Source organism: Asterias rubens, chromosome 15 (assembly GCF_902459465.1).
Source record: "Asterias rubens chromosome 15, eAstRub1.3, whole genome shotgun sequence".
Classification (NCBI taxonomy): Eukaryota; Metazoa; Echinodermata; class Asteroidea; order Forcipulatida; family Asteriidae; genus Asterias; species Asterias rubens.
The window spans coordinates 5153735-5178731 of NC_047076.1; the positions used below are offsets into that span (position 1 = coordinate 5153735).

General features: G+C 38.3%; 1 protein-coding gene across 1 annotated transcript; it reads left to right on the forward strand.

The window, feature by feature from the left end:
* Nucleotides 1-4559: 4559 nt before the first annotated feature.
* Nucleotides 4560-19377, forward strand: LOC117300148 (glycine--tRNA ligase-like). Its single transcript, XM_033783869.1, has 16 exons — nucleotides 4560-4831; nucleotides 7337-7438; nucleotides 8688-8787; nucleotides 9309-9450; nucleotides 9866-9954; nucleotides 10669-10891; nucleotides 11631-11780; nucleotides 12343-12505; nucleotides 13491-13655; nucleotides 14355-14462; nucleotides 14916-15061; nucleotides 15625-15710; nucleotides 16331-16440; nucleotides 17087-17180; nucleotides 17479-17666; nucleotides 18131-19377. The coding sequence occupies exons 1-16, from the start codon at nucleotides 4589-4591 to the stop codon at nucleotides 18242-18244; spliced, it is 2223 nt and encodes a 740-aa protein (XP_033639760.1). The 5' UTR covers nucleotides 4560-4588; the 3' UTR covers nucleotides 18245-19377.
* The last annotated feature ends 5620 nt before the right edge of the window (nucleotides 19378-24997 follow it).

The following is a 24997-nucleotide window of genomic DNA, read 5'->3' on the forward strand; positions in this document are numbered from 1 at the left end:
TGTGCCAAAAATGTGTAAAACTCACGGAACAGAACAATTCCTAAGAGGTCATAAATATAGTCTGAATGAACTGTCAGGTTCATCTCTTTTTGTATTTAAGTACTGCCAAGGTATAACTTCAAGCTAAATTCATAAAATATATTACTGTAATTGTTTGAGAATTATTCGGTAAGCAGTGACATGAAACTAGAACCAGAGCCAAATCTCATAAAGCTCCTTCAGTTGAAAAACACCCCCAGCTAAGCGCAGCAACATTATGCTTACCAGATTAAGATCACCAGCCAACACACCATGTAACATTTGAAATGTTTGACTGGTATACTGCATATTTTTGCTTAGCAGTATTTACCATGTGCTGTGGGGATATTAATGTGTACCATTCCTGTGTCAGAAAGAACAGCTTTGTGATGTAGACCTGTGCCAAATTTCATAGCAGAAATTATTGCTTAACAATTTTCTGCTTTAAGTAATAGTAGGAATTAGCATGATACCAGTCACAAATTGTACATGTGACATGGTATTTTGGCTGTTTACCCTGTTCTGGTAAGCATAATTTGTGAGTGCTTAGCTACTTTTTGAGCTTAAGCGGCTTTATGAATTTGGGCCCTGTCTATTGGTAGAAATCACTGATCGCTGATTACGTTGTATGGCCAACATTGAGTCGCACAAAATGTAAAACTGTTTTTGCACAAATTATGTCCTTTTTAATCGCCTTAAAACCCATCTTTTTTTCATGAACAATTCTGGTACTTTTTATTTTGGGTTGCACAGCTCATTTAAATCAGTGTTATGGGAAATTTGATAGCTTTGTTGTTTTAAATGTGTTACTGTACGTTTCACTGTAAATGGTTGCCAAAATTTTGCAAACCAGGTTTGCAAATATCATGGCACTAAAATCGCAACAGAAAGGTCAATACATGTATAGTGGAAAGGGGTTGGTGTATTTTTTTGCAGATAATTTTGCTTTAAAGGCACTGGACACTATTGGTACTTATAATTGTTTGCTTAAAAACTTACTTGGTAACGAGCAATGGAGAGCTGTTGATAGTATAGAACATTCTGAGAAACAGCTTCCTCTGAAGTAATGTAGTTTTTGAGAAAGAGATAATTTCTCACTCAAGTAACTAAAAGCCTCAGCTGAAGCATTTTATTAAACATCTGAAAGCTCCCAAAGTTGTGCAACAATGGCGTTTTTTCTTTCGAAATTCTCTTGCAACTTTGATAACCAATTGAGCCAAAATTTTCACATGTTTGTTATTTTATGCATAATGTCGGGTTACAAGTGAGAATACTGGTCTTAGACAATTACCAAATGTGTCCAGTTCCTTTAAGTTATCAGAAACTTAAATGTTGTGTCACCATTTTAAATTCCTTTTTTTTATATTTTTATTTATTTATTTTACAACTTACCCTTATCAAGTAGGACAGTTGTTACATTGCATTGTCTGTTTCCTAAGTAATAACGGTTACACACTTATGTCTTGTTATCCCTTATTTCTGACACCCAAATGTACGTTACTAACCCTAACGCCAAACCAAACCTTGCTTGTAGATCACAAAGGGTTAATAGTGGTGTTGGAACATATAGCAGCCACCATATTAATGCTTAATTCATACAAAATATGCAATGCTGTCATCATAGGATGTTCCAAAACAGCTTAAAGGCCGAGTCACACTGCAGCAATAACGAAAACGATAACAATCACAACGCAAGGAGAACGCATTCTATTGGTTGAGTTGCTCCACGCAGAATACGCTCACGCTCATTCAACCAATTGAATGCGTTCTCTGTGCGTCGTTATCGTTCTCGTTATCGCTGCAGTGGGACCAGGCCTTCAGCCTTTCTTCTTCAAAATGTGTTCTTTTTTTCATTGACTATATAGTGAAAGGAAACCCCCCCCCCTCTGCTACGCCCTTCTCCGCAAATTTGTACATCCAGAAAGAATTAGCTGCATTGTACAGATCAATCTGTGCTGTGTACCAATAACTGGCTGTCATGTTATGAATGTTTTTCTATGACGTAACCGATTATATTTTTTTTTATCTCATAATCATAGATGTTAAAACACTGTTTTAAACAGATTGCCAGTTCCAGATTTGTCTCTATATCCACACCTAGACACAATTTCATAGCGCTGCTTAGCGGTAAGCACATTTTTTGTGCTTATCCGTAGCAGAACAAAACTTGCCAAGGTGTAAGCGTATTTCACAGGCAAGCAGAAAAATTAGGCGACCATATTGGGTGTTCACCATGGATTTGCATTGTGAAGTCATTTATTTTCGTGCAGTAAGGTTAGCACACCTTTTCGTGTACTTATGGTCAGCATCGCTATGAAATGGAAGTTGTTCAGTAAGCACAAAATCGGCCGCTAAGCAGATGGAGCTGCTTATACACAAAAGTCGCTAAGCCCCCCCCCCCCCCCCCCCAAATATTTGCTTACTAGAATAAGGTTACCTTACCAGCCAAACTACCATGTCACGCGTACAATTTGTGACTGGAATCCTGCTTATTTCTGCTAATAGCAGAAGATTGTTAAGTAATATTTCTTGCTTAAGCTGCTCTATGAAATTGGGCCCTGGGCCCAATTTCAGGGCCCAATTTCATGATGCTGCTTATTAACGAGTTCTGCTCTTACTGCGCCCTTTAACATATGTATTTGTATGAGTCGTAGCAGGATACCAACCAAAACATCATGTGTCATTGGTGACTGGTATCCTGCTCAAGCTTGCTCAGCAATGTTTTCTATGTTTTGTTAAGCAGCTCTACTAGATAGGCCCTGGTTGAAGGACCTTAATCACGGTGTGGTCATCTTGATTTTACTCCATTTCTACTCATAATAACCAAACTGAGACTGGACAAAATGATAATCTGGTGCCATGTTTGCGCAATGAATAACAGAATTCATTACTGTTATGGATACAGGGAACATGACCAAGATGGTAACAGCGTGCGTGATAAAGGTCTATTGGAGTGAAGGTACACATTCAGAAACCGATAATAGCTTTATTACCACTCCAGAATGTAACCAACATACTGCCCAAGTAATATCAAATTCTACATGCAAGTTCAATTAGCCTTTTTGAGGTATTTAGGACACTATAGGAGTGCACTGCCTGGTTTGGGTGTATACAGACAAATTAACCCAAACCAAATAGTGCGCTATAGTCATTTGTCCACCATGTCTAAAATTGGCTTATAAAATACAAGCATTATTCACCAATTTCACAAACAGTTGTGTTTTGTATCAGATTGTATTAAGCACAGCTTTAAAATAAAACCACAAACTTATGGAGCCTTTCGCATGACATCACAAGCCTAAAACAGCGCCTTCTACTGAGGTCAATGGAGAGCAATCATTGGCTTGGAGGTGCGCGCGGCGTGTACACTTGTTTCCATTGTTTGACCAAAGTGATGGCAACCAATGCATGGTTTTTATATAATACATACATACCCAGTTATTCAAAGATGCTTTGCAGGAAGTTGTTGTTTATGAATCAAATAAATTGTTAGGTGAAAAATACAGGGGAAACTAAAAAAAATATGGCATTTTGGCCAATATCCTGTTTTGTGCAGCAGAACTTTTGCTCTAAACGCAACAACTTTTGATTTGTGAAGCTACTTATAAAAAATTTGCTCTTGAAAACGTAGTATAAGTTGAACATTGGTGAACTGGATGACTTCTGACATGGGTTGCATGCATAGTGGTTTTTAATTACTCCAAGTTGTAAAGTAATACAATGTACATAATTTCTATAAATAAAACTCATTTGCATAACAATGACTACCTTGTACATGTGTCATGCCCATGTTCCATCATGAAGAAGATGCCAGGTTGTATAATTGGATGTAAAATAAAGAAAACAACACAAAGCTTTCTAGCAAAATGTGGATATGTAAAAACAGCTGTTTGTATCAGTAGATTTCAGTTAGTTCTTGTCTTACCCCCCCCCCCCCCCAAACACACACACACTGTATTTGTTCCAACTGATCCAGGGAAAGTTTACTTGGTAAAACCATGGAGGTAGGTTTTACAGAAGTTTCAAGATTATTTAGTGGTTACACATTTTCCGATATCCTTTTGTTCCAACACCCCTATATTCCGACACCCCTATGTTCGGAAACCCCTATATTCCGACACAATTATTTTCTGATACCCCTATATTCCAACAACCCAACTACCCTGTGTTCCGACAACCCTATGTCATGCTGCTCCTCCGCAAATCAAAATGCAATTTGCTTGTATGAAAAGCCCCATTATTTAGTGACAGATCAATTGATCGGGTTAGAGGTGTTCGAACTGCACCAAAAAGACCAATACAGTAAGTTTAGTTTGCACTTCCAGATTTCTTGATTTTACCAAACTACCTCCATGTTTTTGCCATTAAAAACATTGTGCACAAGCCCTTTAAATTTAAATGCCGCGGTTTGACCTCTGAACCCTTGATCAATGGCGCACAGCGACTTTCATTTGCAACGGAACGGTACCTTGACTGCGTCGACCTATTTGTGTACACAATCTTGATGCGGAAACAATCTAAATTTGACAGGAATGCAAAGTACCAGTGAAAGGGCATTCGTCCATGTGGCATGGCAGTAAAGAGTCTCCGGATTGCCGTATGTTTACGTCAGATTTTTCAAGTTAGAACTCTACGTAAACAATTTATCTCGACCTCAGCAAGTCTTACGAAGTCGTGGGGATCAAAGAAAAGCTTACGGGGGCAGAAATTGTGGAAGACGTTTCAAGAAAGTAGTGTTTTCAGCGACGGTGACATGGGTGACACAAATGTTGATGAAGTTCTTGCGCCGTTGCGGGCTGCAGTGAAGGAACAGGTAGGGGCCTACTACTTCTAGAAACTAAGGCTCCCCTCTGTGAGCCTATAGGGGTCTCATATTTAGGGCCTTTTTAACGCTATACGTTTTTCAAACATTTTTTGAGATTGCGGAGTGGGTTCTCTGTTCGCCCCCTCGGACATTGAAATATCAAAGGACACATAGAGCCTAATTTTGGCGAGATTAAATTTAAAATAAAAATAAAGAGAGATTTCTGATTCCAAAATTCATTGAACAATGATTGAACCATGATCGTTTAACGCGTGAGAGCTATAAACCTATGAGGTTACGGGAGACGATAGCCGGACGAAAACGAAATAGTTCTAGGAGTAGGGACCTACGCACTACTCCTACAACTATTTCGGTTTCGTCTGGCTATCGTCTCCTGTAACCTCATAGATGAACATCTGTCACGCGATTAACGACCCATGGTTCAATGAATTTTTGAATCAGAAATCTCTCTTATTTTTTTTGTTAATCTCGCCAAAATTAGGCTCTATGTGTCCTTTGATACATCAATGTGCCGGGGGGCGACCAGAGAATCCACTCTGCAATCTCAAAAAATGTTAAAAATGATAAATTCTTACCGTAATTTCGGATTCCCTATCTACTGTACGTGTTACTCCTCTGCCAACAATTTTGAAAATTACCCGACCTCATTTTGCGATAGTGCGTCACGAGAGGGCGGGTACGATCCGTGATTTGTGTACAAAACATACACGGAACCACGAAGCTCGGACAGGGTACCAGTATGTACACTTTTTGCGCACAGCCGGCACATTGAGATATCAAAGGACACATAGGGGTCCTACTACTTGCCGTCAACTCGCCGTCAACTCACTTGCGCCGTCAACTCGCCGTCAACTCCTCCAATATACATTTAAAATCCACAAAAGAAACATAGAACTGTAAAGTATCAACTCGAAAAGAATTCGCAAAGTTTTAGGTCATATTTCGGAATAAAACTTGAGTTTTTTTCTCGTGAAAAAATTATCTTGAAACAGCAAAACCGTCGGCCGCCATCTTGCTTTTTCACATTGATTAGTCTTGGCCCAAGATGTCAATGATTGGTACTTATTTTTTATCAACACAAAGTCGTTTTTGTGAATGAATTTTTACCGAAAACCATGAGAAATATGTAGTTTAGCCCAGACTTAACACTTCCGTGTACCATTTATACATTTTTCATGTAAATTTAATGAGTTGACGGCACGAAAATGAGTTGACGGCGAGTTGACGGCAAGTCGGCGAGTTGACGGCAAGTAGTAGGACCGACACATAGAGCCTAATTTTGGCGAGATTAAAAAAAAAAAAAAAAAGAGATTTCTGATTCAAAAATTCATTGAACCATGGGTCGTTTAAACGCGTGACAGATGTTCGTCTATGAGGTTACGGGAGACGATAGCCGGACGAAACCGAAATAGTTCTAGGAGTACCTACGCACGGTCTTGTTTGACTGATCGCCCCGTGAAATATCGCCCAAACCACCCATCCCTATCCCACCTACTGATCGAATAATGTATTTATTTTTTTCAGTCTCCACCCTAGTTGCGATTACGTAACCCTCCTTCCGACGGCTGCCACCAGGCCGGAAGGTTACGAGATTCTCACGAGCGGCAAATGACAATATGGTCCAACACGTATAATTTCGACAGCTAGTCACCAGATTTGCCCCATTTTTACCACTTTCAAAAATCATGACACAAATTCTAAGGGCACGAACTTAATCCTCAATATCTAATGAACACTCAAAACACCATTGAGAAAATATTTTTGTAGAAAAAGGACAAAAACAGATCCCGGAGCGAACTCCCAGGTTTACATTTTGAACCTGTCACATCGCTTTGCAAATGCTTTATTTTTTAGCTTGATCCTCAATGTCTAATGAATCCTTGCATAACACTTAAAACACCATTGAGAAAATATTCTGAATAAAAATGACAAAAACTTACCAGAGTCCGGAGCGAAACAGTCTCAAATTTCCCAAGTTGAGATTTTAAACCTGAGTTGGCAGAGCTTCGGCTCTGTGTAGGCCAAAGATTGTAGTGCTGCATGCGGTACCTTGTGTAGCCAACAAACCAGCTATTCCCGTTTGTGGACTCACCTCGCTACACAGACGGACGGGAGGCAGCATGTTATGGTGTATGTCTTTAGTGAAAGCCATTCAAGCTGATTAAATCATGTCATTAGAGGGCGCTCTGTTACAAATTTCTCTGAGCGAAGTGTACACAATCCCAGGCTTGATACTTCAGAAAATGTATTAGTGCCCTAACCCTTTCAAAAACAAAAGATACAGGCCTGCATCGACTATCAATCTCTGACATATTGTGCCATGACTAGCTTGTTCTGATCAGTACTTTGACATTGATTTATTATTATACAAAAACAATAAAGAAGGTCAGTTTGGTTACTCCTAAAACTATAAAGTTTGTTCCGCTACATGTAGACGATAGTGGAACGAACCTCATAGTTCTAGGAGTAAGTGTTGGTTATCTCCCACTTCAGGGTGATCTTGTAAGGAAACTTAAAGAAGAGAAGGCAGATGTGAATGAAGTCAAGAAAGCTGTTGTGGTGCTGAAGGCTCGTAAGAAAGCTCTCGAAGATAAGGTAAATATAAAGTCTAATACAGTTAAATGTTAAACAGGGGCGACAGGATAATCTTTAGTATTTTAACTATTACCTTTTTTGGGCCAAATAGATATGGTAGATACCGGTTTGGAAACCATTTTACGCTTAAAATTTGCATTTAGTAATAAATAATTCACGTAAAAATGCACCTCTCCGCGCGGCTTTTTCAGCCAAGAGTCAAAAACTGCATCTGTGATAATGATATGCAATGAACCCTTGACGTCATTGGCGCTAATTCCCAATAGGCTGTGTGCACAGTTCTCCAGCTTTGGCCAATTGAGAGCGTTATTTTCCATATCAAATATCCGCCAACAAGTTCTTGTTGCGCGGGTTTGTTTGGCATCACGTTTTTCAGAGTTTTAAATTTGAAGTGTTTCGGAGAAAAAACATTTTTTCCATGCTTTTACGCGAGGTAAGAGACTCGTTCAATTTTGTTTGTGTTTCCTATGGACTCCATTCAATAAAAAAAAATGTAATAGTTATTTATTTCAGAGCATCCTGTAGCTGCTCTTTAAAATTTGATCACAAACACTAGGACACAGGGAAGCGTTTTTGTACACGAATCCATCCAGCACTGTTGCATCGCAAAATATTTGTTAGCAAATTTCATCTAATTTTTGTTCGGTAAAGAAAACATACACATAGAAACAAATATACATAATAAAATAGTAACCCAGAGGATTAAAAACAAAGTTTAATTGAATTACCGAAATGGTGATTTTTTTAGCAGCAACTGATAAAATTTGTGTAGCACTTTGCTCTGCTATACAAGGGAAACCATTTAATGACAGGCCCTGTAAATTTTGACCAAAACTGTGGTCTTCATAAGCAAAAAGACCTGGATGTCGAATCCATAATGTTTGGGACACATGAATCCCAATAAGTCTTGCGCCATCCTGGGAGTTTGTAACTGTGGCAAATGCTTCAGTCTTGGAGATAATGTGACCTTCGATGAACAGTTGGTTGCAGTTCTTGGCAGATGTTCTTTTCGACAATATGACTTTGTCACTAATCTCCAGCCACATCTTGAGCTTGGTCGCTATCAATGCCTACACTCTGTAAGGTTTGAAGAATCCAATTGTAAAAATCATTACTGCCCGTAATTAGTTCTTGAGATGACTAGTCCTGCAAGTAAAGATGATTAGCCTCCCAAATTATCATGATTATTATTTATAGATAGTTTTGGTACCCTTAAAAATTTGTCTGTCTTTATTTTGAATGAATCCAGGAGCTGGCCCTTGCCCCAAAGGACGACTTTGACCGAATAAAGATGGAAGATACACTGAAGAGACGCTTTTTCTATGATCAGTCATTCGCTATTTATGGAGGCAAGTCCAAAAAACACTTATCTGTACCAGGGTTCTGCCCAGGATTTCTTTAGTGGTTTTAAAATGGTGCCCTGGAAACCATTGCGAAATGGATCAGTTACAAGGTAGATCATATAAATAGACTCAAATCAAAGAAGTGCTCAAAATTAATGGCTTCAGATACCATTTTTACTGGTACAGTAAGTACCCAATTTTGCATTTCATTGAAAACCTTTGAAAGGGAAATTGCAAGTGTAATTTAAAAAAAATTGCAAAATGGTCGTGGTCGGAGGAAAATCTTCCATTGATGGTCAGGGAATCCTGAGTGCCTGGTAGGTTTTCCGGTACCGACCACTGTGGGCGGAACCCTCTTTTTGAAAAACAACATAACCTTGAGAGTGAGCCATTTCTCACAATTTGTTATACTATCAACAGCTCTCCATTGCCTGTACCAAGTAAGTTTTTGTGCTAACAATTATTTTGAGTAATTACCAGTGTAATGTCCAGTGTCTTTAATTCAGAGTTTCTTTGCCTTCCTGCAGGGGTGAGTGGACTGTATGACTTTGGGCCAGTCGGCTGCGCTCTCAAGGCCAACTTCATCAACATGTGGAGGAATCATTTCATTATAGAGGAAGGGATGTTGGAGGTAGACTGCACCATGCTAACGCCTGCATCTGTCTTCAAGTAAGTCTGATATTCAGCTCCGATTGGGAAAGCCCTGCAGCCGATTTTACGAAACGTTAGGAATAATCCTATCTGGAGTTAGGACCAGTAACCCGTCCTAACTTAGGATGGGTTCAGTGCGTCCTATCATCTATGGATACGAAACTTAACTCTTCCTTAGTTATAAGATTAATCCTAAGTTGGGAAGAGTTTGGTGAAATCGTTGGCTGCTTTTTCAAAACTTTTGAGATAGTTTGAGATAGATATAAGGCGTCACTATTTTTGCTCCGTGATTGCAGTATTGATTAGTTGTTGTAACAAAGAAGACGCAAACAATGACACATGAATCATTTCAAATAGGTTATAACAATAAGTCTACTTTATTTTTGTTTTCAAAAAAGACATACACAGTTATATGTAATATTGTTGATTTCAGAGCATCTGGCCATATAGAGCGATTTGCCGACTTCATGGTGAAAGACTTAAAGACTGGAGAATGCTTTAGAGCTGACCATCTACTAAAAGGTAGTATGAAACTTAAAATGGTTTGGGTAAAAACAAAAACATAGGTTCAGAGTATAGATAATTATGGTAGGAAGATTACTTGCTGAGGTGCTGTAGTTTTTGAGAAATTAGAGAAGCAATTTCACTAGAGAATTTTGTTTAAAGCATGTACAGAGCACTCTACTGAAGACATTACTCTGTGATTTTTACTTTTTTTTCCTCTCAAAAACTTGATGACTAACGTAGCTGAAACTTCTACAATTATATTACACAAGTCTTCATTCACAAATATGGAACCTTAAAGAACTGTAAACCGTTTGATCTTGGTCTTCAATCTGTATCCTTATAGAAGCTGTGACTGGTGTCAGTCAGAGCCAACAATCATCCAAAGGAGATTTTACACACGGTTGTACCCACAAATTTACTTGATAATTCTCACCTTGTTTTCCACACCATGCAAAGCTTCAAACACCACTTAAATTGAATGTATTTAATTTAACTCTTTTTGGTTTGATTGGCAGCATTTTGCCCCAGGGCACATTGTTAACTATTACATGGTGCTATGTAAAAGGAGTAGGTCTCATAATGCAAACATAGTCCCACGTACCTTGCAGGAAAATACTGTATGATACAGTACCTTGAGCGTCACTGAGTGCTGGATATGCACACTATATAAGAAGCTACTATTTTTATTATTATTAAATTGAATGTACTCGTCCCAACTCTCTCTTAAAGCACATCTTGAGAAACTCATTCAAGACAAGAAGACTACGGCAGATCAACGCAGTGAGTACACCACAGTCTTATCACTGCTTGAGACCTACGGTAAAGAGAAGCTTGGAGAGTACTTCAAGACGTACGGCCTGAAATCACCGATCACGAACAACGAGTTGAGCGCGCCCATGGACTTTAATCTCATGTTTAACACCTCGATAGGACCCACTGGAAATGTACCTGGGTAAGAAATAGTGTCCAAATATTAGCTCTGTGGAAAGGGGAGGGGAATGCTTAGCTAATTTGTATTGCTTAGGTTATTTTTTGTCTGGCGTTTGTGGCGGAGTGGTCAAGTACAATTGACTCAAGCTCTGAAATTACCTAGTTTTTTACTCAAATATTACTCAGGCCTGAAGTGTTTTAATATTTGTTTTAAAGGCATCTCAAAAAAAAGAAAAATTGTGCATTAGTTTTTTTTTTTTTTCATTTAATATTCTTTTGCAACTTCGTTGACCAATTGAGTCAACATTTTCACAGATTTGTTACTTTATGCATATGCTGGGATACACCAAGTCAGAAGACTGGTCTTTGACAATTACCAAATATGTCCAGTGCCTTTTAACAAATATGAAATGCCTGGCTATGCATATCTTCTTCAATGAGACTTAAAAAAAATTAACAGCATAATATCCGTCCAGTGCTGAAAGAGGATTAATTGTATACTAGACTATTTTATTAAACTGCTAACCAAGAATTTGTAGAGACCGTTTGTACAAACAAGCCTGTATGCTTCATTCTTGAAAGGGCAAGGACACCAAGGCATTTTCTCCTTGGTGAAGGGCACCCCTTGAGGAAATTGCAAGTTTCTACTGTAGCATTTCAAGGGCACCAAGGCAATGAAAAGGGGGCATCAATCGCCTTTGTTGCCTCCAAGTATTGGGCCTGCACAATATTTGTTGATTAATGCTTTGCTGGTTCCATAGATACCTAAGACCAGAAACAGCTCAAGGCATCTTTGTTAACTTCAAGCGCCTTCTAGAATTCAACCAGGGTAGACTGCCGTTTGCTGCAGCACAGATCGGGAACGCCTTCAGAAATGAAATCTCCCCGCGGTCTGGTCTCATCAGAGTACGGTAAGTAGTAGATTGAGGGACAGATAGATGTTTGATGTCCCTTTAAAGCCAAATCAGGACTTTCCAAAAATGTGCACAGTTTGACAGCTGGTAAGCACAGATGTTTTTTAAGCCCTAAGTATTAAGCCTGGGCAACTAGTTTAACTAGTGTCGTAGTTGCGACTAATGAATGCTAGTCGAGTCGTGACTACCCTTTTCCAACTACTCGGTTAGTCATGACGCCAAGACTACTTCAAAAATAGTCGTCACTACTACGAAATAGTCGTGTTTGGTGAATTAATGTGTCACTCACGCCTTTTAATTTACTTACGAAACACAATCAGACGTCAGTCACACAATCCTTCAATCTTTTCAGCCCAAATTTTGCTATATTATGCCCGCGTCAAACACTATGCCGCGATGCATCTTAGAAGTTAAAATTTAGTTGCAACTAGTATGGAAGTCTCAACTATTCTAGGCGCGACTTGTCGAGTAGAAAATTTCACTTGTCGCCCAGGCTTACAACTGGGTCTTGCTTGCTTTTTGTGAGTTTATGACCATTTGTTTATGTTTTTTATGCCAGTGAGTTTACAATGTGTGAGATAGAGCATTTTATCGACCCTGACAACAAGGACCATCCTAAGTTCTCTTTAGTAGCCGATGTCAAGGTGTTGATATTTTCAGCTCAGGACCAGGTCTCCGGGAAATCGCCATCGTTGATGTCACTTGGAGACGCAGTGGAAAAGGTACAGGAATGAATGATCTGGTTCCTATTTCACGGAGTTGTTTTTCTGCTGAGCACAACTGAGCTGGATACCAGTTACTTTTTGTACATGTATAATGCCATTTCATCTGGTAACCATAATCTGATAAGCATAATTTGTCTGTGCTTAGCATCTTTTTGTGCTTAAGCAGCTTTATGAAATAAAGCCCTGGGTCAAATTTCATGGCTCTGTATTCAAAATGTTTGAACTTCATAATCAGTAAGCTTTGAAATTAATTTTATTTTCTCATCTTTGAGATTAAAGGAACACGTTGCCTTGTATCGGTCGAGTTGGTCTTTGAAAAGCGTAAAATGCATATGGTTGGAAAGATGTTGTAAAAGTAGAATACAATGATCAACACAAACATGCCTTGAAATTGCACGGTTTTCCTTTTACCTCGTCGACTAACACGGTCGAACATTTATGGGAGTCAAATTGTTGTTGACTCCCATAAATGTCCGACCGTGTTAGTTCGCACAGTAAAAGGAAAACTACGCAATTTCGAGGCAAATTTGTGTGGATCATTGTATTCCACTTTTAAAACATCGTTCCAACCATATGCATTTTATAAAAAACAGTTACAAACGCTTTTTATAGACCAACTCATCCGATCCAAGGCAACGTGTTCCTTTAAAATTAAACATCTATGTTTTTTATAGATGTTAAATTTGCATTGGGGATAAATAATATTAAATTGTATTTTACACTTACTGTGTTAGCACTGTATACTCAGTACTTTAATTAACATTCTTTATCCCCGATGCAAACTTCACATCTATTAAATCGTTGCGGACCCGCTGCTAAAACATAGGATTCGTACTGCCTTTAGCTACCGGGCAATCTCTTTGGTCTAGTTGGTACGACACTGCTCTAGAACTACAAAGTTCTTGGGTTCGAATCCCACCCTTTGCCTGTGTTTTTTGTTAATCGTTACCAATCCTTTAACGGTATGAAACATTGTTTGCAGGGTATAATAGCTAGCAGGGTCACCGGTTACTTCCTGGGTCGCATCTATCTCTTCATGACCAGGGTGGGTGTCGACCCTAGCAAACTTCGCTTCAGGCAGCATATGGACAACGAAATGGCTCACTATGCACAGGACTGCTGGGATGCCGAGTGCAAAACCTCTTATGTAAGCCAACAATTCTTACAATCGCTCAGACAGGCGCTCCAGGTTCACGCCAAACCAAATCCAAAATTAAGCACATGAAAAGGTTGACGTCTGAAACAGTTAGGAGGGTCTGGCTTGCTAGAAGTCATACGATCGAAAGGTGCGCCTAGGTTTCAGATTTCGATAATGTCATGAGCTGAGCCAATGTGAATGTTTTGTTACGGTCGTCTGTCTGAAACCAAAATTACTTTAGGTCGACCTAGAGTCGCTCCTAATCTATTTGGTTCTGCTCGACCCTTGTGTGCCTGTCTAAAACAGGTGTAAGTTGAGGAACAAACCACCCTTGTGTGCCTGTCTAAAACAGGTGTAAGTTGAGGAACAAACCAGTGATTTGAAAAAGTGTCTGCTTGAAGCTTTCTTACCGAATTGTTCTGACATAAACAATCGCTGGTGACCGTTTTGTTTGAATTCTAAAGCATGAAATAAACATTCTTGCACAACAGAAAGCTTTTATTGTTCAAATTGTTCAAAAAAGAGATTTACAACAATATAAGTTATACGAATGTCCTACTTTTTAGTGGAAGCTTGTTGGACTAAAGTCACCTATGATAAGGAAGAAGGGGTATGAGTGCAGTCGACTAAAGTTACCTTTTGTAAAGGGTTAATTTGCTCTATGAAATTTGTTTCAATATTACAGTGATGTTATGTTTTGTTTAACAGGGATGGGTTGAGTGCGTTGGCTGCGCTGATAGGTCGTGCTATGATCTCAACTGCCACTCCAAAGCTACCAAGGTTCAACTGGTTGCAGAGAAAAAACTCCCAGAACCTATATCCTTTTCAAGTGTTCGTCTTTCCTCATTTATTTCATACCTACGAATGATAAGCAACAGGTTTTTCAGGTCTGTAGGCCTATGCTTCGTTTTTGAAAAGGCAAGAGTACCAAAGCAATTGTTTTCCTTTATAAAGGGCACCCTTAGAGGAAATTGAAACTTTCTACTGGAAACTTTCTACTGAAGAACTGTCCTGCTTTTTAGCTTCTACCTGGGCGAAAGGTAGAAAGTAGATTGGGACAACTACTTTAGCTTATAGAGGATCGTTTTAAACTGCACTACCACAGAGTGAGTTATTAATATGTCTCAACACTTCGACTAGCTTGCTCTAGTCATCCTCAGGAGACTCAAGTGGGCCTATATATAGGGATTCAGCGTAGAGTCGTTCAACGCTCTGATTTTACAATTTCAGATTTTCTGACAATTATAATTCCTTAACTGCAGTCATCACAAGATCATTGACGTCGTTGAGGTCATACCGCAGAAAGGCCTTGTGGGTAAAGCCTTCAAGAAAGAAGCCAAGTTGGTCATGGACCACTTGGCTAGTCTAACTGAAGACCAGGTCGTAGAAATGGAAAAAGCTATGCAAGAAAAAAGGTACGCCTTACTACATTAATTATCAAGTAATAAACCAACAAAATAGTTAATGGCCTGACGTTTCGACCCTAGCAGAGTCTTTCTCGAAGGCTAAATGACAACACAACAAACATGGACAGGTAACTAAGTGAAACATAAGCAGTGAATCTGCTAGGGTCGAAACGTCAGGCCATTAACTACTTGTTTGCATTAATACCATCGGTCCTTTTGGTTGGTAAGTTGTTTGCAACAGCTTACAGTATTCTATTTTCTCAAGTAATAAACCACTTACAATATACACACGCAAGACCAATACAATAGACATGGTTTTACACATGAACTTGGTTAAAGGTACGGGTCATAGATTAATTTTTTGTTTTCAGTGTCATGCTATTTAGAAGCAAAATTATGAAGACATAATAATATACAATAAAAGTAACATGTGAAACTTTCAGCTTAATACAGTGGCAATTTTCAGCGAAAACAGCAATAAAACTGTCATAGTATTTTCACATAGTATTTTGTTTAAAAAAAGATTTGACGAGTTTAAGTGGCCATCTGTTTGAATGTGTGTTTCTTTGCAGTGAATCAGAGATTCAAGTGAATGGGAAATCTTTTACCCTCAAACCAGACATGGTGACCGTCAAACGATATCAGAAAACAGTCCACGGTAAGGAATGATTTTCAAAAAGTAGCTAATAACAAGCTTTCGTTTTCGACGGTGGATGATTCTTCGATGGTAATGGTGACATTTGGCGTCATCTGCGCATGCATCGGCTTTGAGGCGGTTGTCGCTCAAGTTCTACGACAGTACTTTGGATGAATCTGTGTTGTGCTGAAAACGACAACGTTTGGCTGAAAACTGCTAATTGTCGAAGAACCATCCGTAGTCTAAAACGTTAGACCCAAAATATTCTTGACAACTATGGCAAACAGAGATTTATAGTTTTTCACTTCATGAAGTCAAACTCAAATGCTTGCTATTTTTTTAGTAGTCTTTTAATTAGAATGGTAATTGACCATAAGATACAATAAAAAAGTTTTCATACCAAGCACAACTCACAGGACCAACGGCTTTATGTCCCATCCGATGGACAAAGCATCATGGTTATGTGTCTTGCATAATGACACAGTGTCACAACCCACACTCTGCTGGTCGAAATCACCAGAGTTTGAATCTGGTGCTTTTTAAAAAATCGCTAGGCCATGACACGCCACAGGATGTGAATGAGCAGAGATGTGTGGTTCAGCCGAATTAAAACTTATTACAAATCTTGTCTAACTTTACAGTTGAAGAGATCCGGCCATCGGTGATCGAGCCCTCGTTTGGTGTGGGGCGTATCTTGTACACCATCTTGGAGCATAACTTCAAGGTCAGAGAAGGAGACGAGCAGAGAACGGTGAGTCATCGTCTTGATTAGATCCCCATCAAGCTGTGGCGCTACTTACCAAATAACCTGTGATGTACTCTAACCCGGCACCCATACTCAATAAGCCTGGTTCGTACTTCCTGCGAATGCAAATGTGATACAAATGTTGACATTACAAATTCGCAACGAGCAATTCGCAGTAGTTGAGTTGTGCTCGACTCTCTTGCGAATATCGCAGCAAAAACAGAATTGTGACGTCAAATTAATGTTGATTTTGCATCGCATTCGTAGAAAGTATGAACCGGGCTTTATATATACTCAAGTACTGTTTTGATGTCACATGTACTCATACTGTTACTCATACTTGGCTAGCGAAATACACAAATTCAGAGAACATGATACTCATTTGAATTTTTTTGTGTACTTTGCTTTGCGCACGTGCTGTTGCGTTGTTGTAACCAGTTATAAGAGTTCAGTTGTGAGCAAGAGTTTGTTCCAGCCATGGAGCAAAGAAGTTGACACTAAACGTTATAAATGTACATCAATACTTTCATCAGTCATTTTATGGATTGGGACATAACACAGATGAATTTTCATGCTAACTTCCTGACATTATTTTGATCATTGCTTTAGTAGTGATAGCAGTGATATGCATTGTTTTTCTTCTATCTTTCAGTATTTTACCTTGCCAGCAATTATAGCTCCCTACAAGTGTTCTGTTCTACCTCTCAGCAGCAACAAAGACTTTGATCCTCTAGTGCAGAGTTTATGTGAGTATAAGCCCCCTCTAGATTGTAGGATGGAGGAAACAAGGAATTTGTGCTTGTGCATAGTGCATACTTTCTGTTTGAAGCTTTCTGCATTACGCAGCTCTCCCAGAAATTCAGTGAGTATAAGCGGAGAATGGTGACGGTCAGCACAGATTTTTGCGGTAGGCAGGGCCATGAAAGTGGGTCGAGTTATGTCAAGTAGGTAACTGTTTTGCCTGCTTTTAGGGATCATATTTTCACATGTCATTTAATAAGAAAAGACTATTGTTATAATTATTTGTTTTGTTTATTCCTGCAGCCAAAGCCCTCTCGGATGCCAACATCTCTCACAAGGTAGACAGTAGCTCTGGCTCCATAGGGAGGCGCTATGCGCGAACAGACGAGATCGCAATCCCGTTTGGGATTACGGTGGATTTTGACTCGTTGAAGGAGCCTCACACAGCAACACTAAGAGAACGAGACAGTCTAAAGCAAATACGAGCTCAGGTGAGAACAAATATTTCAACTGCGAGAAATACATAAGTTATATGACATTCGTAAGTACCTGTTGCCTGTACTCCTGAGCAATTTGCCTGCACACCTGAGCAGGGCCCAGTGTCATAGAACTGCTTGTAATAATAAAAAAGTAACTAAGCGCCACCAATTCAGCATACCGATCGAAACCAGCGGTTCTTATCAGAACCAATGCTCAATTCATTTATAGATTATCATTACATGATGTAATCGCAAACCTTACTATATCACCAAATTATGCTTACCAGAATATGGTTACCAGCCTGTTGGCTGGTAACCCAATTCTGCCATATTTCATCTACAATCTATGACTGGTATCCTGCTAATGTTTGCAAAGCGACACCATTAAAAGCAATATTTTCTGTTTAAGCAGCTCTATGAAATTGAACCCAGGTCTTTACCAATCATTAGTCGTTCATTCGTTTGGTTTTCTTCAGGTGGATGAGTTACCTATTATCGTCAGCGACTTATCAAACGGCAAGATCTTGTGGTCAGATGTCCTGAAAAGGTATCCAAGTTTTGAGGGTCAGGAAAGCACAGCTGGTCAATAGAAGGAGCCATTTCAGTGTAAGGAAGTCTTAAATAATAACTGGAATGCTTGTACAAGAACTAGGAGCTATTGAAACATTGGCATGAGGGGTTGATAGTATTATCAAAATAATCTCCTTTTGTCCACTTTGGGAGTCGATGTCCATGTGGTTATTACATTAGTGTGTTTGGGATGTGGTGCGTACACCCGTTTCGGACTTGCCCGCCAGAGTTGCGCCGTACCAAATAGATTAGGAGCGACTCTAGGTCAACCCAAATAAATTTTGGTCCAGAACATAACATAACATTTTCGTTAGATTCGGCCCATAACAAGATCGACGTCTGAAACCAAGCGCTCCAGAATCGCTACGAATGACTGCAACAGTGGATTGTTTTGAATTCTAGCGTGTCCAGTCACTCCTAGTTGTTTCACATGTCAAACTTTTTTTTCCTTAATTCAGAATTAAGAGCTACCAAACGATGATTCTACCTTTAAAGGCTCTGGACACCTTTGGTAATTTTCAAATACCAGATTCTCACTTGATGTATCCTAACATACATTATATGCAGAAACTAACAAATTTGTGAACATTTTGCCTCAAATGGTCATTGAATTCGCAAGAAATTAATGAAAGAAAAAACTCCCTTGTTGCATTACTGTTTGTGCTTTCATATTCTTAAAAAAGGCTTCAGTTGAAGCATTTAATATTTGAGTGAAAAATCACCTATTTCTCAAAATTCATGTTACTTCAGAAGTAGCCATTTCTTAAACCGTTGTATACCACCAATAGCTTTCCATTGCTCGTTTAGTAAAAACCAATAGTGTCCAGTGTCTTTAACATTAAATGTTTTAACTTTATAATTATAATTTTATAATTGGAACAAACTACTGTATGCCAAGGACACATTTGCTGAGTTAAACAATAAATAAATAGTAAAAATATTTAAAGAAAATTTTCACACACTATTGTTTTAATATGAAATGGCTTGTCTTCACTTTAGATCTTGCATTTAAATTTTATCCACGTTCAATAAATAAATACAATCCATCACTGGAGATGTGCATAATAGTCAAAGTACACTGTATGTTTAGTATTGTTAAATTACACCTTGTGATGTTTTCAAATTTTGGCCCAAATTTTACTATATTGCTGGACTTACTCCCCTTGTGATTTTTTACGAATTTTTATGAAAGGATTTACGAGGCTATATTGCCTTGTTCACAAGGCTATCATATTTTTCAGGTGAACTTTGCATTTTTCTTGAAAAGGTGTACAAGGCTATATATAGCCTTATGAACTTTGCATTTTTTTTTTGATTTTTGAAAAGGTGTACAAGGGTTATAATAGCCTTGTGAACTTTGCCTTTTTCGCTTGAAAAGTGTACAAGACTATAGCCTTTTGAACTTTGCCTTTTTTGCTTGAAAAAGTGTACAAGGCTTATACCTTGTGAACTTTGCATTTTTCGCTTGAAAAAGTGTACAAGACTATAGCCTTGTGAACTTTGCCTTTTTTGCTTGAAAAAGTGTACAAGGCTATAGCCTTGTGAACTTTGCCTTTTTTGCTTGAAAAAAGTGTACAAGGGTTATAGCCTTGTGAACATTGCATTTTTCGCTTGAAAAGCGGCAAGGCTATAGCCTTGTGTGTACAAGACTATAGCCTTGTGAACTTTGCATTTTTCGCTTGAAAAAGTGTACAAGGCTATAGCCTTGTGAACTTTGCATTTTTTTTTTGAAAAGGTGTACAAGGGTTATAATAGCCTTGTGAACTTTGCCTTTTTTGCTTGAAAAAAGTGTACAAGGGTTATAGCCTTGTGAACATTGCATTTTTCGCTTGAAAGCGGCAAGGCTATAGCCTTGTGTGTACAAGACTATAGCCTTGTGAACTTTGCCTTTTTTGCTTGAAAAAGTGTACAAGGCTATAGCCTTGTGAACTTTGCCTTTTTTGCTTGAAAAAAGTGTACAAGGGTTATAGCCTTGTGAACTTTGCATTTTTCGCTTGAAAAGCGGCAAGGCTATAGCCTTGTGTGTACAAGACTATAGCCTTGTGAACTCTGCATTTTTCGCTTGAAAAGTGTGCAAGGCTATAGCCTTGTGAACTTTGCATTTTTTTTTGAAAAGGTGTACAAGGGTTATAATAGCCTTGTGAACTTTGCCTTTTTCGCTTGAAAAAGTGTACAAGACTATAGCCTTTTGAACTTTGCCTTTTTTGCTTGAAAAGGTGTACAAGGGTTAAAGCCTTGTGAACTTTGCCTTTTTTGCTTGAAAAAGTGTACAAGCCTTGTGAACTTTGCATTTTTCGCTTGAAAAAGTGTACAAGACTATAGCCTTGTGAACTTTGCCTTTTTTGCTTGAAAAAGTGTACAAGGGTTAAAGCCTTGTGAACTTTGCCTTTTTTGCTTGAAAAAGTGTACAAGACTATAGCCTTGTGACTTTGCATTTTTTTCTTGAAAAGGTGTACAAGGGTTATAGCCTTGTGAACTTTGCCTTTTTTGCTTGAAAAAGTGTACAAGGCTATAGCCTTGTGAACTTTGCATTTTTTTTTTGAAAAGGTGTACAAGGGTTATAATAGCCTTGTGAACTTTGCCTTTTTTGCTTGAAAAAGTGTACAAGGGTTATAGCCTTGTGAACATTGCATTTTTCGCTTGAAAAGCGGCAAGGCTATAGCCTTGTGTGTACAAGACTATAGCCTTGTGAACTTTGCCTTTTTTGCTTGAAAAAAGTGTACAAGGGTTATAGCCTTGTGAACTTTGCATTTTTCGCTTGAAAAGTGTGCAAGGCTATAGCCTTGTGAACTTTGCATTTTTTTTTGAAAAGGTGTACAAGGGTTATAATAGCCTTGTGAACTTTGCCTTTTTCGCTTGAAAAAGTGTACAAGACTATAGCCTTTTGAACTTTGCCTTTTTTGCTTGAAAAGGTGTACAAGGGTTAAAGCCTTGTGAACTTTGCCTTTTTTGCTTGAAAAAGTGTACAAGCCTTGTGAACTTTGCATTTTTCGCTTGAAAAAGTGTACAAGACTATAGCCTTGTGAACTTTGCCTTTTTTGCTTGAAAAAGTGTACAAGGGTTAAAGCCTTGTGAACTTTGCCTTTTTTGCTTGAAAAAGTGTACAAGACTATAGCCTTGTGACTTTGCATTTTTTTCTTGAAAAGGTGTACAAGGGTTATAGCCTTGTGAACTTTGCCTTTTTTGCTTGAAAAAGTGTACAAGGCTATAGCCTTGTGAACTTTGCATTTTTTTTTTGAAAAGGTGTACAAGGGTTATAATAGCCTTGTGAACTTTGCCTTTTTTGCTTGAAAAAGTGTACAAGGGTTATAGCCTTGTGAACATTGCATTTTTCGCTTGAAAAGCGGCAAGGCTATAGCCTTGTGTGTACAAGACTATAGCCTTGTGAACTTTGCCTTTTTTGCTTGAAAAAAGTGTACAAGGGTTATAGCCTTGTGAACTTTGCATTTTTCGCTTGAAAAGCGGCAAGGCTATAGCCTTGTGTGTACAAGACTATAGCCTTGTGAACTTTGCATTTTTCGCTTGAAAAAGTGTACAAGGCTATAGCCTTGTGAACTCTGCATTTTTCGCTTGAAAAGTGTGAACTTTGCATTTTTTTTTGAAAAGGTGTACAAGGGTTATAATAGCCTTGTGAACTTTGCCTTTTTCGCTTGAAAAAGTGTACAAGACTATAGCCTTTTGAACTTTGCCTTTTTTGCTTGAAAAGGTGTACAAGGGTTAAAGCCTAGTGAACTTTGCCTTTTTTGCTTGAAAAAGTGTACAAGCCTTGTGAACTTTGCATTTTTCGCTTGAAAAAGTGTACAAGACTATAGCCTTGTGAACTTTGCCTTTTTTGCTTAAAAAGGTGTACAAGGGTTAAAGCCTTGTGAACTTTGCCTTTTTTGCTTGAAAAAGTGTACAAGGCTATAGCCTTGTGAACTTTGCCTTTTTTGCTTGAAAAAGTGTACAAGACTATAGCCTTGTGAACTTTGCATTTTTTTTGAAAAGGTGTACAAGGGTTATAATAGCCTTGTGAACTTTGCCTTTTTCGCTTGAAAAAGTGTACAAGACTATAGCCTTGTGAACTTTGCCTTTTTTGCTTGAAAAAGTGTACAAGACTATAGCCTTGTGAACTTTGCATTTTTTTTGAAAAGGTGTACAAGGGTTATAATAGCCTTGTGAACTTTGCCTTTTTCGCTTGAAAAAGTGTACAAGACTATAGCCTTTTGAACTTTGCCTTTTTTGCTTGAACAAGTGTACAAGGCTTATACCTTGTGAACTTTGCATTTTTTGCTTGAAAAAGTGTTCAAGACTATAGCCTTGTGAACTTTGCATTTTTTTCTTGAAATGGTGTACAAGGGTTATAGCCTTGTGAACTTTGCCTTTTTTGCTTGAAAAAGTGTACAAGGCTATAGCCTTGTGAACTTTGCATTTTTTTTTTGAAAAGGTGTACAAGGGTTATAATAGCCTTGTGAACTTTGCCTTTTTTGCTTGAAAAAGTGTACAAGGGTTATAGCCTTGTGAACATTGCATTTTTCGCTTGAAAAGCGGCAAGGCTATAGCCTTGTGTGTACAAGACTATAGCCTTGTGAACTTTGCCTTTTTTGCTTGAAAAAAGTGTACAAGGGTTATAGCCTTGTGAACTTTGCATTTTTCGCTTGAAAAGCGGCAAGGCTATAGCCTTGTGTGTACAAGACTATAGCCTTGTGAACTTTGCATTTTTCGCTTGAAAAAGTGTACAAGGCTATAGCCTTGTGAACTCTGCATTTTTCGCTTGAAAAGTGTGAACTTTGCATTTTTTTTTGAAAAGGTGTACAAGGGTTATAATAGCCTTGTGAACTTTGCCTTTTTCGCTTGAAAAAGTGTACAAGACTATAGCCTTTTGAACTTTGCCTTTTTTGCTTGAAAAGGTGTACAAGGGTTAAAGCCTTGTGAACTTTGCCTTTTTTGCTTGAAAAAGTGTACAAGCCTTGTGAACTTTGCATTTTTCGCTTGAAAAAGTGTACAAGACTATAGCCTTGTGAACTTTGCCTTTTTTGCTTAAAAAGGTGTACAAGGGTTAAAGCCTTGTGAACTTTGCCTTTTTTGCTTGAAAAAGTGTACAAGGCTATAGCCTTGTGAACTTTGCCTTTTTTGCTTGAAAAAGTGTACAAGACTATAGCCTTGTGAACTTTGCATTTTTTTTGAAAAGGTGTACAAGGGTTATAGCCTTGTGAACTTTGCATTTTTTGCTTGAAAAAGTGTACAAGACTATAGCCTTGTGAACTTTGCCTTTTTTGCTTGAAAAAGTGTACAAGACTATAGCCTTGTGAACTTTGCATTTTTTTCTAAAAAAAGGTGTACAAGGGTTATAGACTCGTGAAACTTTGCCTTATTGCTTGAAGAAGTGTACAAGACTATAGCCTGGTGAACTTTGCATTTTTTGCTTGAAAAAGTGTACAAGGCTTATACCTTGTGAACTTTGCATTTTTCGCTTGAAAAAGTGTACAAGACTATAGCCTTGTGAACTTTGCATTTTTTTCTTGAAAAGGTGTGCAAGGGTTATAGCCTTGTGAACTTTGCCTTTTTTGCTTGAAAAAGTGTACAAGACTATAGCCTTGTGAACTTTGCATTTTTTGCTTGAAAAGGTGTACAAGGGTTATAGCCTTGTGAACTTTGCCTTTTTTGCTTGAAAAGTGTACAAGGGTTATAGCCTTGTGAACATTGCATTTTTCGCTTGAAAAGCGGCAAGGCTATAGCCTTGTGTGTACAAGACTATAGCCTTGTGAACTTTGCCTTTTTTGCTTGAAAAAAGTGTACAAGGGTTATAGCCTTGTGAACTTTGCATTTTTCGCTTGAAAAGCGGCAAGGCTATAGCCTTGTGTGTACAAGACTATAGCCTTGTGAACTTTGCATTTTTCGCTTGAAAAAGTGTACAAGGCTATAGCCTTGTGAACTTTGCATTTTTCGCTTGAAAAGTGTGAACTTTGCATTTTTTTTTGAAAAGGTGTACAAGGGTTATAATAGCCTTGTGAACTTTGCCTTTTTCGCTTGAAAAAGTGTACAAGACTATAGCCTTTTGAACTTTGCCTTTTTTGCTTGAAAAGGTGTACAAGGGTTAAAGCCTTGTGAACTTTGCCTTTTTTGCTTGAAAAAGTGTACAAGCCTTGTGAACTTTGCATTTTTCGCTTGAAAAAGTGTACAAGACTATAGCCTTGTGAACTTTGCCTTTTTTGCTTAAAAAGGTGTACAAGGGTTAAAGCCTTGTGAACTTTGCCTTTTTTGCTTGAAAAAGTGTACAAGGCTATAGCCTTGTGAACTTTGCCTTTTTTGCTTGAAAAAGTGTACAAGACTATAGCCTTGTGAACTTTGCATTTTTTTTGAAAAGGTGTACAAGGGTTATAATAGCCTTGTGAACTTTGCCTTTTTCGCTTGAAAAAGTGTACAAGACTATAGCCTTGTGAACTTTGCCTTTTTTGCTTGAAAAAGTGTACAAGACTATAGCCTTGTGAACTTTGCATTTTTTTTGAAAAGGTGTACAAGGGTTATAATAGCCTTGTGAACTTTGCCTTTTTCGCTTGAAAAAGTGTACAAGACTATAGCCTTTTGAACTTTGCCTTTTTTGCTTGAACAAGTGTACAAGGCTTATACCTTGTGAACTTTGCATTTTTTGCTTGAAAAAGTGTTCAAGACTATAGCCTTGTGAACTTTGCATTTTTTTCTTGAAATGGTGTACAAGGGTTATAGCCTTGTGAACTTTGCCTTTTTTGCTTGAAAAAGTGTACAAGGCTATAGCCTTGTGAACTTTGCATTTT